This window comes from Falco punctatus (genome assembly GCF_963210335.1).
Source record: "Falco punctatus genome assembly, chromosome: 3".
Lineage (NCBI taxonomy): Eukaryota > Metazoa > Chordata > Aves > Falconiformes > Falconidae > Falco > Falco punctatus.
Genome location: NC_137582.1, coordinates 56,200,785 through 56,213,588, shown reverse-complemented (window position 1 = coordinate 56,213,588; position 12,804 = coordinate 56,200,785). Strand labels below are relative to the sequence as shown.

The 12,804-nt window shown below is 44.1% G+C and overlaps 1 protein-coding gene across 11 annotated transcripts in view; it reads right to left on the bottom strand.

The window, feature by feature from the left end:
• Window positions 1-142: 142 nt before the first annotated feature.
• ANKRD29 (ankyrin repeat domain 29) overlaps window positions 143-12,804 on the bottom strand; it is a 57,231-nt gene continuing 44,569 nt past the window's right edge. For 8 of the 11 annotated variants that reach the window (XM_080380607.1, XM_080380611.1, XM_080380609.1 and 5 more), the window contains one exon: window positions 11,391-12,528. In XM_080380607.1, coding sequence (XP_080236733.1) covers window positions 12,196-12,528 — 333 coding nt within the window. In that variant the 3' untranslated portion in view covers window positions 11,391-12,195. Of the gene's footprint in view, window positions 10,891-11,390; window positions 12,529-12,804 lie in introns of those variants that run through there. The other 3 variants (XM_080380617.1, XM_080380615.1, XM_080380616.1) reach the window with 3 other exon arrangements.

Genomic DNA, 12,804 nt, shown 5'->3' with positions numbered 1-12,804 from the left:
GGACGCGCCCGCCCGCCGCCGCCAACCGCCGCCGCCGCCCCGCCCCCGGGCACCGCCTCCCCCCGGCGGCGGGGCGGGACCGCGCCTCACGCCACGGCCGGGCCGCGCCTCGCCTCAGGGGGCGGCGGGGGCGCTGCGGGCGCGGCGGGGGGGCTCGGGCGGGTGTCGGTGCTGGAGCGGAGCTGCGCCTTTGCGGAAGGGAGGCTCCCGCCTGGGCTGCGCCGGCAGCCGAGCAGCGGCTTTGTACGGGCGCGGGAAAGTTCATCAGCGTGTTAATTTTGCTTCAGAGTTACTAATTGAAAAGTTCATCAGCGTGTTAATTTTGCTTCAGAGTTACTAATTGCTGATTTCCACGCGTTGGGCTCCGATCCCGCGCGCTGTGGCCGTGCAGCTGCCACGCACGCCGGCTCCCCAGCGCGGCACGTCGGGCTGCCCCCGGGCCCCGCCGGCGCGGCCGCTGCCTCGGGCGGGCGTCAGGTGGCCGGGCCGCTGTGGCGGCCAGCAGGTTCGGGAGCGCTGGTTGCAGTCCGCCGCTCTGTTTGGGGTCTGTTTGTGTGGAATCTGTTCGGGATCAGTTTGGGATCCGGTGGGGAGGAAGCGTAGCACAAGCTGGGTGCGCCGCAGCCTCCCTGTGGTTTCGCCGCCGCTTTATCGCCTTCACGGCCCGGTACCTGACAGCGCGCTGCTGGTATGAAATATGTAATTTAGCTGATACCGCCGTCTGCTGAGAAAAATGCAGGCTAATCTTGGTGTCACAGCTTCAGGGGCTAACACGTTGGCCCGGGATCTCTGGAGGGTCGCGTAGTCCGACTCTCTGCTGAAATCGGAATCCGGGTAGACCAGGTGGCTCAGGGTTCTTGCACTGAAGCTCTTCAGAGATGGAGTTTACACAGCCTCTTTGAACAAACCGTTCCACTCTTTGACCGCACTTACAGTAAAATGCTTTTTGCCTGTATCTAAAGAGATTTTCCCATGTTCCAGCTTGAGCCTGTCGCCTCCCCTGCTGCCGTGGTGCCCGCCTGAGAAGCGTGTGGCTCCCCCTTCTCTGCATCCTCCTGTGTGGTAGCTGCGGGGAGCGGGAAGATGTCCCAGGAGCCAGCTTTCAGCTTAGGGCTGAGCAAACACAGCTCATGTACTCCAGCAGCCCCTGCCATCGTGGTAACAGTAAACTGGACTTGCTCCTGTATGTCGGTGTCTTTTTCTTTTTTCTTTTTTTTTTTATTCTGGGGATCCCACACCTGGGCACAGCACTCCAAGTCCCAAAGACAGGGGAATGACCCCCAGCCCTTGGCCTGCTGGGTTACCCCCTCGCTGATACAGCCCGTTGACTCATGTTCAGCATCTTGCCCTACCCAGCCACCCCATTCTTTTCTGCCAAACTGCTTTCCATTCAGTCACTGCCTAGCTTGTACTTTTCATGGGATTATTCCATCCCAGGTGCAGGACTGTCATTTGGCAAGTGCTAAACAAAGGTAGAGTACCTGAAGTTATATTGTGTTTTAATGTTCATGTCATAAATAAATAACTTATGCAGCACTATGCAGCATGATCCTAAAAACAGGGAACCGAGTTGCCACATTTTCTAGACACTCCACGTAAGCAGAGAATGCATGCAGTGGGCATAGCTCGCATAGCTACATGTTAAAAAAATGCAAGAACCTTGTTTCAGTGCGTGCGAAAAAGGTGAAAGATAGCAAAACTGACTGAAGAGAAATGGCATTTTCTTCCTGAATGAAGTACATGAAGAAGGAGTGATTTAAGAATCAGGGCTGAAGAACCAATTTATAATGTTGCAGCGACAAATTCTGCCATAAACTAATTAAGTCCATAACCTCACACTTTACCACCTACAGTATGAACAGAGAGAAGAGGTGGTATTTTAGGATTTATCTGAATCTCTATTGAATATCTGTATTTAGATGGCTATCGAAAGTCACACTGTTATTCCAGTGCAATCCCCCAGAGAGTGCTGCCTATTTGCACTCACAAGCTAAAGTGGAGTGGTATAGGTGTGAAGACTAACAAACACTAACCAGACCAACCCTATCTTTGGTCATAGAGACTTCTGAAATCTCGTTAATGGCAGGTGTGGAAACTCAAAACACGTATCTGTTTTTATGTTGCCTCTGTACACTGGTAGCCAGCAGACCAGAGCAGGGTAATCCTTCAGTTCTGCTTTCAGCCTTTGGTCTTCGTCGTGGCTGCATGCCTTATCGAGGGGGTGGGGATGCAGAGCCGTCTCTAGCAGCTCCTGGGAATTTAAGTGTAGTTGCATGAGCGTTATTGATGATAAAGTTGGCACCGTTGACTATGTCATCTTGAAGTTCTCTCTTTCCTTCTGGGTAGGGAAAAAGTAGCCCTGAATAGTTAACCCAGATCGATGCTGCCAATAGCTCGTTGCCTTGTCTGTGTTACACATGGCCCAAAAGAGACCACCCCCACTCCCAACTGCTCTTATTGAAGGACGTTTATCCAGTTATGTCTTATAAGGTTCTCTTTTAAACCCAGGATTATGCATAGCCGTTAGGGACCACCTGCTTGGAAGGCTAATGGGGAATACTTATGGCAGTTCTCAGCAGCATATTCAAAACCGAATTTTGCTGCCCGAGAGACCAATATTAATTCATCATGTAGGGTGTCGCTTGGTGCCTCCATCACACCAAACAAGTCCTTTAATTGTCCATTAGGATCAAATCAGCTTGCTCCCTCACCAGCTACCCTGAATGGTGTAAAGGTGCCTATCAGGAAATGGGTGAAATTGCTGCCTGCTATGTTCTGTTCTGTCTTTGATGGAAAGCTCTGAGCATTGTCTTCAGAGGTGTAGGCCTTACTGTGTATCCATCGCTTTACTCAATGCTGAAATGAAACCTGTGTTGCCACTTCTAGAAACTCAGGCACCTAGTGGTAATGACCTGGAAATTTTTAGGTGGCAATCTGTCTGAAGAATTACTTCTACATACAAATGGAAACACAGTATGCAATTGCTTTGCAGAAAAATCAGTTAAAATGTCCATTGCTCTTTATTCTCCATAATTTATTATGAGCCTGTATTATTTCTATTGCGATAGCGCTCAGAGGCACTTGCAAGAAGTGGGAGCTACGTTAAGCAATGCCCTGCACCAGCACATGGGAAAGCGGGACATTCTCTGTGGATGTCTTGCAATCTGTGAAGACAAGCTGCAACAGGTGGGTGAGAAGTTTCATCCAGTTTCTCACACTTTTTTTTTTTTTTTTTTTTAGTAGAGCCTGTCCAAACCACTATAGCTTGCTCCAAGACTGTTTTTCCAGCTAAACCAGAATAATACTTGTACCAAACAAAGCTGGTGTTTCCTATTTGGTGTTGTAAGCAAAACATATTCTTTTCATCAGCTCATTTGTCAGCCTTCCTCACCTGTGGAGGCCTGCTTGCCTTTTAATTATACACGCTCCAATGTACCTGTTACTTTGGTCAGATGTTCTTGGCTTCAGACTTCCCATGTGGGATCAAATCAGGCAGAGGGGGCTGACAGCAATCTGCCTAATGCTGCCAGTACTCAAATAAACACGTAGTATGTCAGGTGATGCTGAATCAGGTCTTTTTATCTTTTCATCTTTGTATCTGCCCTAGTGTATTTTGATGGCTGCTTTACCAACCCGTGTCCCTATCTAACCTTAAAAGTCGTATAGTCACTCTTTAAGATCATATCCTTTCTGCATTTATTTTTGAAGTCATTGAAACTTGTTCATTTTTATTACAATTCCGTGATGTTTTTTATTGCCTAGCAGCAAAAGCTTGGGACTTGAATTCAAACAATTGAAAGTTTGTTCCAGTTTAGCTACAAACTTGCTGGACGATCTGGGCAGGTCCCAGCCTCTTCAGTGCAATTTCTTCTTCTGTAAAGTGGTGCCAGTTGCATGGCAAGATGTGGCCCAAGAGCTCCACACCCAGGTGTCAACCAGTGAACTGTTGAAGGAAAACACCATAGAAATGCAGCTTACTGTAGCAGTCTGGAGACAGGCTGCACTTGTTGCTGTGAGCAAAGAGGTGCCGTGTGTACCTGTGCCAGATACTGTACGTAAGCACTGATATGCTAACACATTCAAGGTCTGACCTATTAATGGCTGTGTACGGCTCCTGGTTTGCATTAACGTTGGTTGACTGAGTCCCTGTGAGCACCATGCTGCCACTTGGTGAGTAACTCTGGGTTTGCTGTCGAATTGGAGAATATGAGCAGAACTGTCATAGGGTCCCTGACAGTACTACCAAAACCTGACTTAGCAGGAGGAACAGGAGGTAGGTTTATCAGCTGCAATTCACCTGAGGAACAGCCTGTTCATGACTGAACTTGAAGACTTTTTGTCAGTTTTATAACAGTTTTCCCAAGTGAGTAGGGTCTGATGTAGTAATATGGCCAAGGGAGCACCTGCAGAAGCTGTTCTTGGGGTCTCCAGAAAGCGGAATAGTTTTTCTTCCCCTTCATGCAGTCCAGATAAGAAGACCACAAGGTTATGGTATCACTTTTCCAAGGGGATTACATGAGCCCATCCTCATATGCTGGGTACAAAGTACATATGCATACATATATCCCACACAAGAAAATATCTGTGCAGTACATATAAAATTGCAGTCTGTTCCATGCCTGTGTGGTAGGTTAGTGTCATATTCCATCTGTGCATCCAAGCCAGCGAAACATCTGCCATAGCAAAGAGTTGCGTCCCTTATTCCTTCCTGACTTAGTTGTGTTCACCACTGGCACATCCCTGATTGCTCTGCTAATCTCTGCTCCCTGGCAAGGTGCAGCACTATGTAGCCCTTGTGCCAGCTGTGAATGAACTGACTTGACATTAAAAGCTGGACATTAAAGCGTTAGTCCATTTTAAACGCCTTGTCAACATTGTGAGAGCAAAATGGATTATTCAGAGACGACTTAGGTATGTGCCTCAGATTTCGATTTGCTGTTCAGCTACAGCCACAGTTGCTAGGCATATGGTCTTGTTATTGATCCCATGAGAGCCAGCATCTCTTTAAATCACTGTGGAGATAAAGCAAAAGTTGCATTGATTCATATATTTTAAAATTAAGGAGGATATTATGATCATATAATGTTGGTTCCTGCATATTGTAAAATTTCATCCAGTAATTCCTGCATCAAACACAAAATGTTTCAGGTGAAACACATCTTGCAGACTGAAAAGTAATTTATTTTTTTTTCCAAAACTCAAATGATGAAGGAATCATCTCAGCAATTTGTTTCAATAGATAATTATCCTTACTCTTGAAAATCCACAGCTTGAAGTTTGAATTTGTCTTGTTTCCAGCACCTTGACATTCTTTTGTTACGCTTTCATGTGCAAAATTAAGGAGCTTTCCACTACCAGAAATCATCCTTTGTAGTGATTTAGGCCATGAACAAGTCACAGCACTTTCTCTTGATATTCTCTGAATAGATGGAGATGTATTACTGAGTTGTGGCTGTAGGAATTTTTGACAATGACTGAAAATGTAGCTCATCGCAATAGAAAATTGTAGGAATAAGGCAAAAAGTGTGGGACATCAAACACAAGGTCAAAAATACAATTTTCAGTGTAGACTCCCCCATTATGACACATAATCCACTGCATACCATAATAAGCATATCAGCAGGGTGTTGACTTTTTTTTAACTGAAGTAGGTCAGATCAGTGTAAAGATCAGTTTTACATTTAGGAATATAACAAACCAAGACATGTTTGACTAACTGAATAAAAGTATAGTCTTATTCCTTTGGTTCCTAAGTTGCTTTTTATAATCTTCCCTTCAGATCTGACCTAATGGATGTTAATGTCAAGGGGAATCTCTCAGTGATGTCTGTATCTTTGAAACAAACCTTGTTATGTCATGCTAAATTACGTTTTCCTGTTCCTCAAGCCTGTGCATTGGCTTTATTTGTTTTGTGAATGTTACCTCATCTGTAAAGACCTGGAAAATAATAAAAGTATAATCAATCAAGCGGAATAGAACGAAGTGATCTTTACATAAATAGGAAATTAATTATGGTATTCTACAAAGAGAAAGAGCAGACTGCACAAAAGGAAAGAAATATTGAAGTATGCAGAAAAGATAATCTGAGTAGTATATTATTTTTTATTGAAATGATAGTATGGGAAAAGGTGTTTTAGCAAAGCAACATTCCTGTTGCAGAATATTAGTCTTACACGGAGTTACATAAATTCATAGAAGTGTTATCAAATGCATAAAAGGGCAGGTCAAAAGAAACTGTGGAATTCAGAAAATTATGAAACTATCATGATATTTCCAAGGACCAAATGCAGAGCCACTGTGAGAAGGCACAACTCCATTTAGTCCCGTGTGTGTAATACAATATTCTGTTGCTGGAAAAAAGAGCTTTGTGTATAATCTTTGGACTCATAGCAAACGTTAGCATTTTAACACTGCTGACTCAAGGGTTCCAGACAAAGGCAGTATTTTTATGTCTGTTCAGTGTTCATACTAAGTGAAGTACAAATGGGCCGGGATTTGTGCTACCTCATTCTCTGCACAATTCTGAAATTTCTGAGACAACATGAAATTTGGTTTACTTATGCATTTCCCAATAGTCACCATAACTGTCTGAAATAAAAGCATGTATTTTCTTGCAGTTAGGCTCTGACTCTGAGGCAAATCACCGTTGTTGTTAAAGTGCATTAAATATGACTTGCAGCTGTTTTGATCTGGTGCTCTCGTCCTTTCAGCTGTTTCAAACTAAACAAACGTGCATGGGTCATTAGTGAGATGGTTTTGCTCCAAGTGAAGAACAGCATGTGCAAGTCAGGAGGTACAACATTGCCTTTTGTATCACTACTAAATAGATGTTCCTGCACGCTGCACTGCAGCGATCAGCTTAAATTAAGAGCTCTGTGTATTTGGGACCTCTGAGGCTATGACACTGCCATATCACTTATGGGATGCCACTTCTCTCTGCACCCCACAGGCCTCTCCTTGTGTTCATCCCCATCACACAATGGCTTGATACTAGTGAAAGAAAAATGCTGTATACTTTTCCTTGACTCATTAGTGTAGCCTGTTCTTGGTTGCATTTCCTTTGTACTCACTTGCAGCTGAGGGGAAGTCACCAGGCTATAGCACCTGAATAAATCCCAGGTGGAGAGGACAGCAAGCTGGGCCCCTGGATCGGCATGTGCAGAGAGGCAAGCCTAAAAGCAGTGTGCTAGTGGAGCTGCTCTTTTGAGGGGTGCAAGATGGATATATGCACATATATGGCACTTTTAGGGGAAAAGAAACCCCAAAACCCAGTTTGGCCTGTTATCTTGTCCCAGTTCTATTTCACATCATTATATGGTATCTACCTTCATCTTGTAGTCTGTGAAATGGATTTGGTGCCCCTTAATTTCTAATCTAAATTTACTCTTGTCTATTGACATGAGCTGATGAACAGCTGCTTCATTTCACTGGTGTGTGAATGAAATAATCTATTTCTCTGCCTCCTCCAGCAATGTACCTTAGAACTTACAAAGGTAATGGTGTCTGCAGAGCACTTTGAAAGCCTTACACAAAAGGCACGACAACTATGCAAAGAACTACTGTCAATATTAGTGAATCACTTCAGCCAGGAAAGGAAAGCAAGTTTCCGTTTTAGAACAACAAACCATAGATTATTTACTGAGCACTTTAAAGATAACAGCAGCTACCTAAATATTGAGCGTTAATAAGGTTCCTTTGTGAAAAGTTAAATTCATGGTAGAGAAATGGTATTGCAATCTTCAAGTCCACCTACAGGCAGAATAAGCACCTTTTAGTTACAGGGAACCCAAAGCTAAGACCAAACCCAGCCCTCTCCCCAAAGGCTCTGAGGTGAAAGATGTGCTCCCAATGGGAAGGTTTCCATGCCTAGAAATCCTGTGTTGGCCTTTGCTGAAGCTAGATTCAACTTCAGTCTGAATGGGGCAGAGAAAGACTTCGCTGCCAGTTCTCCACCATGGAGCCCCCACCTCCAGCCTGTGTGCTGTATCAGCCTGTACTAATGAGAGCAAGGAGGGAGCTACAAGCCTCTCCCTTCGACCTGCGCTAGCCTCACATCTCAAATTTTGTTCAGAAATAAGAAAAGCCAGTTATAGCCCAATATGCTCTGTAAGGGACACAGCATCCCAGGTGTTCTTTGCTTGTTGCATGAGAGCCCCAGCTACGGTGGCCAGTCATGGAGGCAGGTGGACACAAGACTTGGAAATTCCTGCTCTAAATGGTGGGGAGCAGATATACATCTTGCCATGGACAGGCATAGTTTAAGCAGCAGCTCTTTGCTGAGTAGCTGCCCCTTTGGGGTGAGACCACTCACAAGAAAATACACCTGACAGAAAGGAGAGCCCACCTGCAGATACACAACACCTGCATGTTGTTGTCTCAGCTTGCTTTACTTCTGCTGTCACAGGACCACTGCTGGCTTGCTCTGCTATCAGGGAAATACAGGAGACCCTCATCAACAGTGGATGCTTCCGTATTTTTTAGGAAGATTGCTTGATGTTTACAGCCGGTCTGATATAAAGTGTATTTATGGCTCACCCAGCATGACTACTGAAGATCCTCTAGTGTTTATCCTCCTTCTTTACAACCGTGAAAGTTTTTTTCATCTTAAGAGTGTGTTGGTTCCCAGCTGTTGACTTGAAGAAACTTGAGGGAAAAATTATTAATATTGAGGCCAGGTTGCCTAGAGTCCCTCTAGCATTCTCCGAAACAGTATGTTCATCCTCAACCCACTGGGGACTCCAAACAAACCTATCCTCTCCAGAGTTGCTTGTTAAAGAAGTTACGAGTCCAGTCCCATGCAATGCTGTGAAACGTAAGTTCTCAATAAAGCTCTTGAGATTTCTGCACATTCAGTATTTTTTAGTCTTTTGCAGAACTTAACCCTGGATACAATCATCCACTAAGCATCTTGCATAATTATTTGGTTCTGTAGCAGTTTGTCTTCAAGTTTCTGTTAGGCACAATATTATTTTAATTTAAAAATATAGCAGCATGAATTACCTAAACAAATAGATTTTTCTGGTGCCTCCTTATATTGTTGGAAAACTTAAAGCTTTCCTTTCTAATGCTGAATAGAAATTGAATAGCAATGCCAGCTTGCACGCAACGGTACACCTACTTCTGTTCTCTTCATCAGAACCCTGACTTACTACCTAACTTACTCACAAAAAGAATAATTTTATGATTTGGTAATATATATGGCTAATTTGCACTAAGTAAACGACATTCATTTGTGCTAGCTCACTAAGAGATTTTTTTTAAACTCACCGAAGCAAAAGTGCAACATTTCAGTTGAATCCTAGACTGACATTTCTTAAGCAGGTAATATTTTATTTCCTTATGATCTTCTCTGTCTTCAACTTCTAAAGCAATTTTTCAGTAATTTGCCAAGGTTTGAAGACAGGTGAAGTGCCTGGATTCATGTACTGAACTAACTTTATATGTTAACTCACTGTAAAACATTGCTTGATGTTTTTTTGTCTAACAGGACATAGTATATAGTGTTTATACTGCAAAAGTTGCTGTGTTTTAATGGGGTGCCTTACAGCAACATGGTTAAAACATAGCTCTTCACCAATCATCTACAATTTGTACTGCCTTCCCCAGACAGGCACTAGTAGCATGTCTAAGCATCTCAACCACAACAAAGGCCAAAATTGTTGTTGAGAGTTCATTTTCCATGCCTGCATTAATTGGTGGACCTGTTGGAGTATAGCTACGTGTAACCCTCTCACCAGCTGTTGAAACACCTGTACACTGAACACTTTTCCATTAACTCCTGTCACAGGCCTGGGGAACAAGTGCATTGCATAGTAGCTGTGGGTACCTATCCATAGTGTCACACGTGTGCGTATGCAGAACATACATATACCACTTGTACAGCATCCTTGCTGTTGTGCCTGACAGCTAACTTTCTATTGTACTTGTGCCAGTGAATGATATGCCCTGGTTGGTTTGCTCAGTAACCAGTCCTCCCCTATCCACAAAAAGGCAGGTATGTAGACTGTAGGGTTGGGGATGGATTCCCATAGCACTGCATACACATTGCAAAATGTTATCAACTGTGTTTCTGTGGCTGAACGGATTGACAGATCAAGATGCTACAACTGACGAGGACATCTTGCTTATTGTTTGGTTGTAGCTTTTGGCATAATTTTTAACACTCCGGATCATTTTTATGGAGCTTCATGCAGTAGCCAAAACATTACCAAAGCCCTGGGCTGGCAGGAGGACTTTTCCTGTTGGATGTCGCAGGTGAGATCTCACTTCTAGCCCCACATGGCACCTGGAGGTAGAGAGGAATGGTCTGAGCTAGCAGTGTCAGCAAAGGGAGGGCAGTGGCACCATGGGGCTGCTCCAGGACCAACTGCATCCAAACAGCTGTGAGATCTGGGCGTCCTTTTGGCACAAGGGCTGAGTGCTCCCAACCCACACATGCGCCCTGAGGTACCCATCACAGGTGTGCAGCCACGCCAGTATGGGGACACGTGTCTGAAACGGCACATGTGGGGATGTGTACACTGCAGGCATGGAGGAGCAGACATCGGTGCTGGCCTGGAGCGCAGGCAGAGCTGCAGTGCAAACGCAGCTCCCAGGCCAAACCCTGCTCTCAGTCCTGTGTTCAGTGATGCCAGGCAGAGGCCCGAGCCCATGGGAGGACCTTGTGCATTCAGGGAGCGTGTGCTGGAGAGGCTAATCAGTTCTACAAACTGTTCCAACAAGACCTTCTTGGGCAACCTAGGTTAACTGTCATGCTACTGTGGTCAGGGTGCTTCTCTGTCAAATGGCATTTGCTACAGGGCTGCATTAGCTTTTTCTTTGCTTTTCCTTTGTGCGAAGCAGTCGGAGGATGCGTTCATTTTTTGTTAGTTCTGCTGGCAGTTCATTTGCCTGGAACAAAAAAACCTGAAGGTTAGCAGAAATGAATTATTATTTCCAAAATATGGTTTAAAAGCATTAAAATCTAAAGAAGATTGTACTGGGCATTATAATGATGTGTTTTTTCCAGTGTTGTCTCCACCACTGCTGGAGGTATCTTAGAAATCACCTTTCAGTGTGCAAGTCTCACTTAAGTCTTCAAAATAATCTCAGCCTGGGGTTTGAATGGACAGTTTATCCTGTGATGACTGTCCAGGCTAGATGGTATCTCTTGGGCTCCCTATACTTCTACCCCAGAAGTAATACAGAGCATAGCTGCTGATTTTTTTGGGGGAGATGAGGCAGGTTTTTAAGTACTGAAGTCCATAAAAATCCAAGGAAAGACTTCAATTGCTGTGAAATAGTCAGCGCTGTTCTGTAGGATTCATAATAAAACATCAGAGTTTGGTCTTCCCTATGTTTTGAATATAATTTTGGTAACATAAATATATTTATAATGAAGCTCCTTGCATGTTATTAAAAAAAAAAAACAACACAGTAGAAGAGGTTACAGCCACAGGCTTTCTTATACTGCACACCCTTCTGCTGCAAATCACTATCAGTAGCAGGAAAATCTTGCACGTTGCCGCCGACAACAACGATCAAAACAAAATGCCTGTTAACACGAACCACTGTGTAAGAGGCTTTATCTCTGCTGCCATCAAGTGGAATGACACAGAAATAACAGGCACAGGTTTCACATTAAATGACGAAAACTTTTAGAAGGGATGTGCTGGATTACTTGTATTATAAACTTTCATTCACGCAGTCATAAACCAGAAGTAAATACCAGACCACCCATTCACCAGACCAAACCCAGCTAGACATCAAATACTAGTGGCAAGTAGTTTATAAACACAAGCCAGTGGAAGACATTTTCATGGAAATTATCGAACATGTAATGTTAAAACACTTTACAGAGTAATACCACGACAAGTTTTCTGCAGAAAAGTTGCTGGTATAAAAGAGTATTCAACTATTTCAAGAAACTAACAGATTTACTGTAAGATAGGGAGAAGATGCATGTAACATGGGATATTTTTTTGCCTTACCAATGTGCTGAATTCTAACCAAGTTTTCTTATCAAAGGCACCCACACACACATTTCTCTTGCTGCAAAAATATCCTCCTTACACATCTGTATGGAGATATGAATATAATATATGGCTTATCAAAACAGCAACAAGATCACCCTTTCCCCAAAATGCAACCTAGCTAGCCCATTGCTAGGTACAGTTAACTGTGGTGCTCGGGTGTGAGTGCATGGTTTGGTTATCCTCAGACTGGTGTAACTTCACAGGAACCAGCATCACCAGTGGCACTGCCAAGCATCCTTATAGATGCTTGTATATGGAAATGAGTAGACCAAACAGTGGTGCTTCTGGAAAGGATCAAGAGACAACCATGGACCAGCACAGAAACATGGGCTGCCACCACCTCTGTGGCACAAATGGTTCCACCGCTCGGTGCTCCCCACCTGCTCCCTGCCCGGGATTCCATGCCAGGGCATACCTTGTTCCTCAGGCATGGGTCCGCTCCTGCTTCGAGGAGCAGTGCCACTGTCCTCGCATTGCCGCTCAGGACAGCCGCATGGAGAGCAGAGGTCCCATTCTAGAAAATACCAATGGAGATGTTTGTACTGTGCATGGGAAGAAGGCAAAAGGCAGTGAAACACAAATGTTTGCAAAGAACAAAACTATGAACAAGAAAGAAGTAACACAGAAGAGATTAGGTCATCAAAGGTATAGGGTCTAATTTAGACAGGGTGCTGGCAGGCTAGTGGGCTATGAAGGAGACAATTTTAAATGCTTTAATAAAAATTAGAGTCAAGTTCACTTTACCACAGCAATATTTCCTTTTAAAAAATACCCTTGTCAATAGATCAGA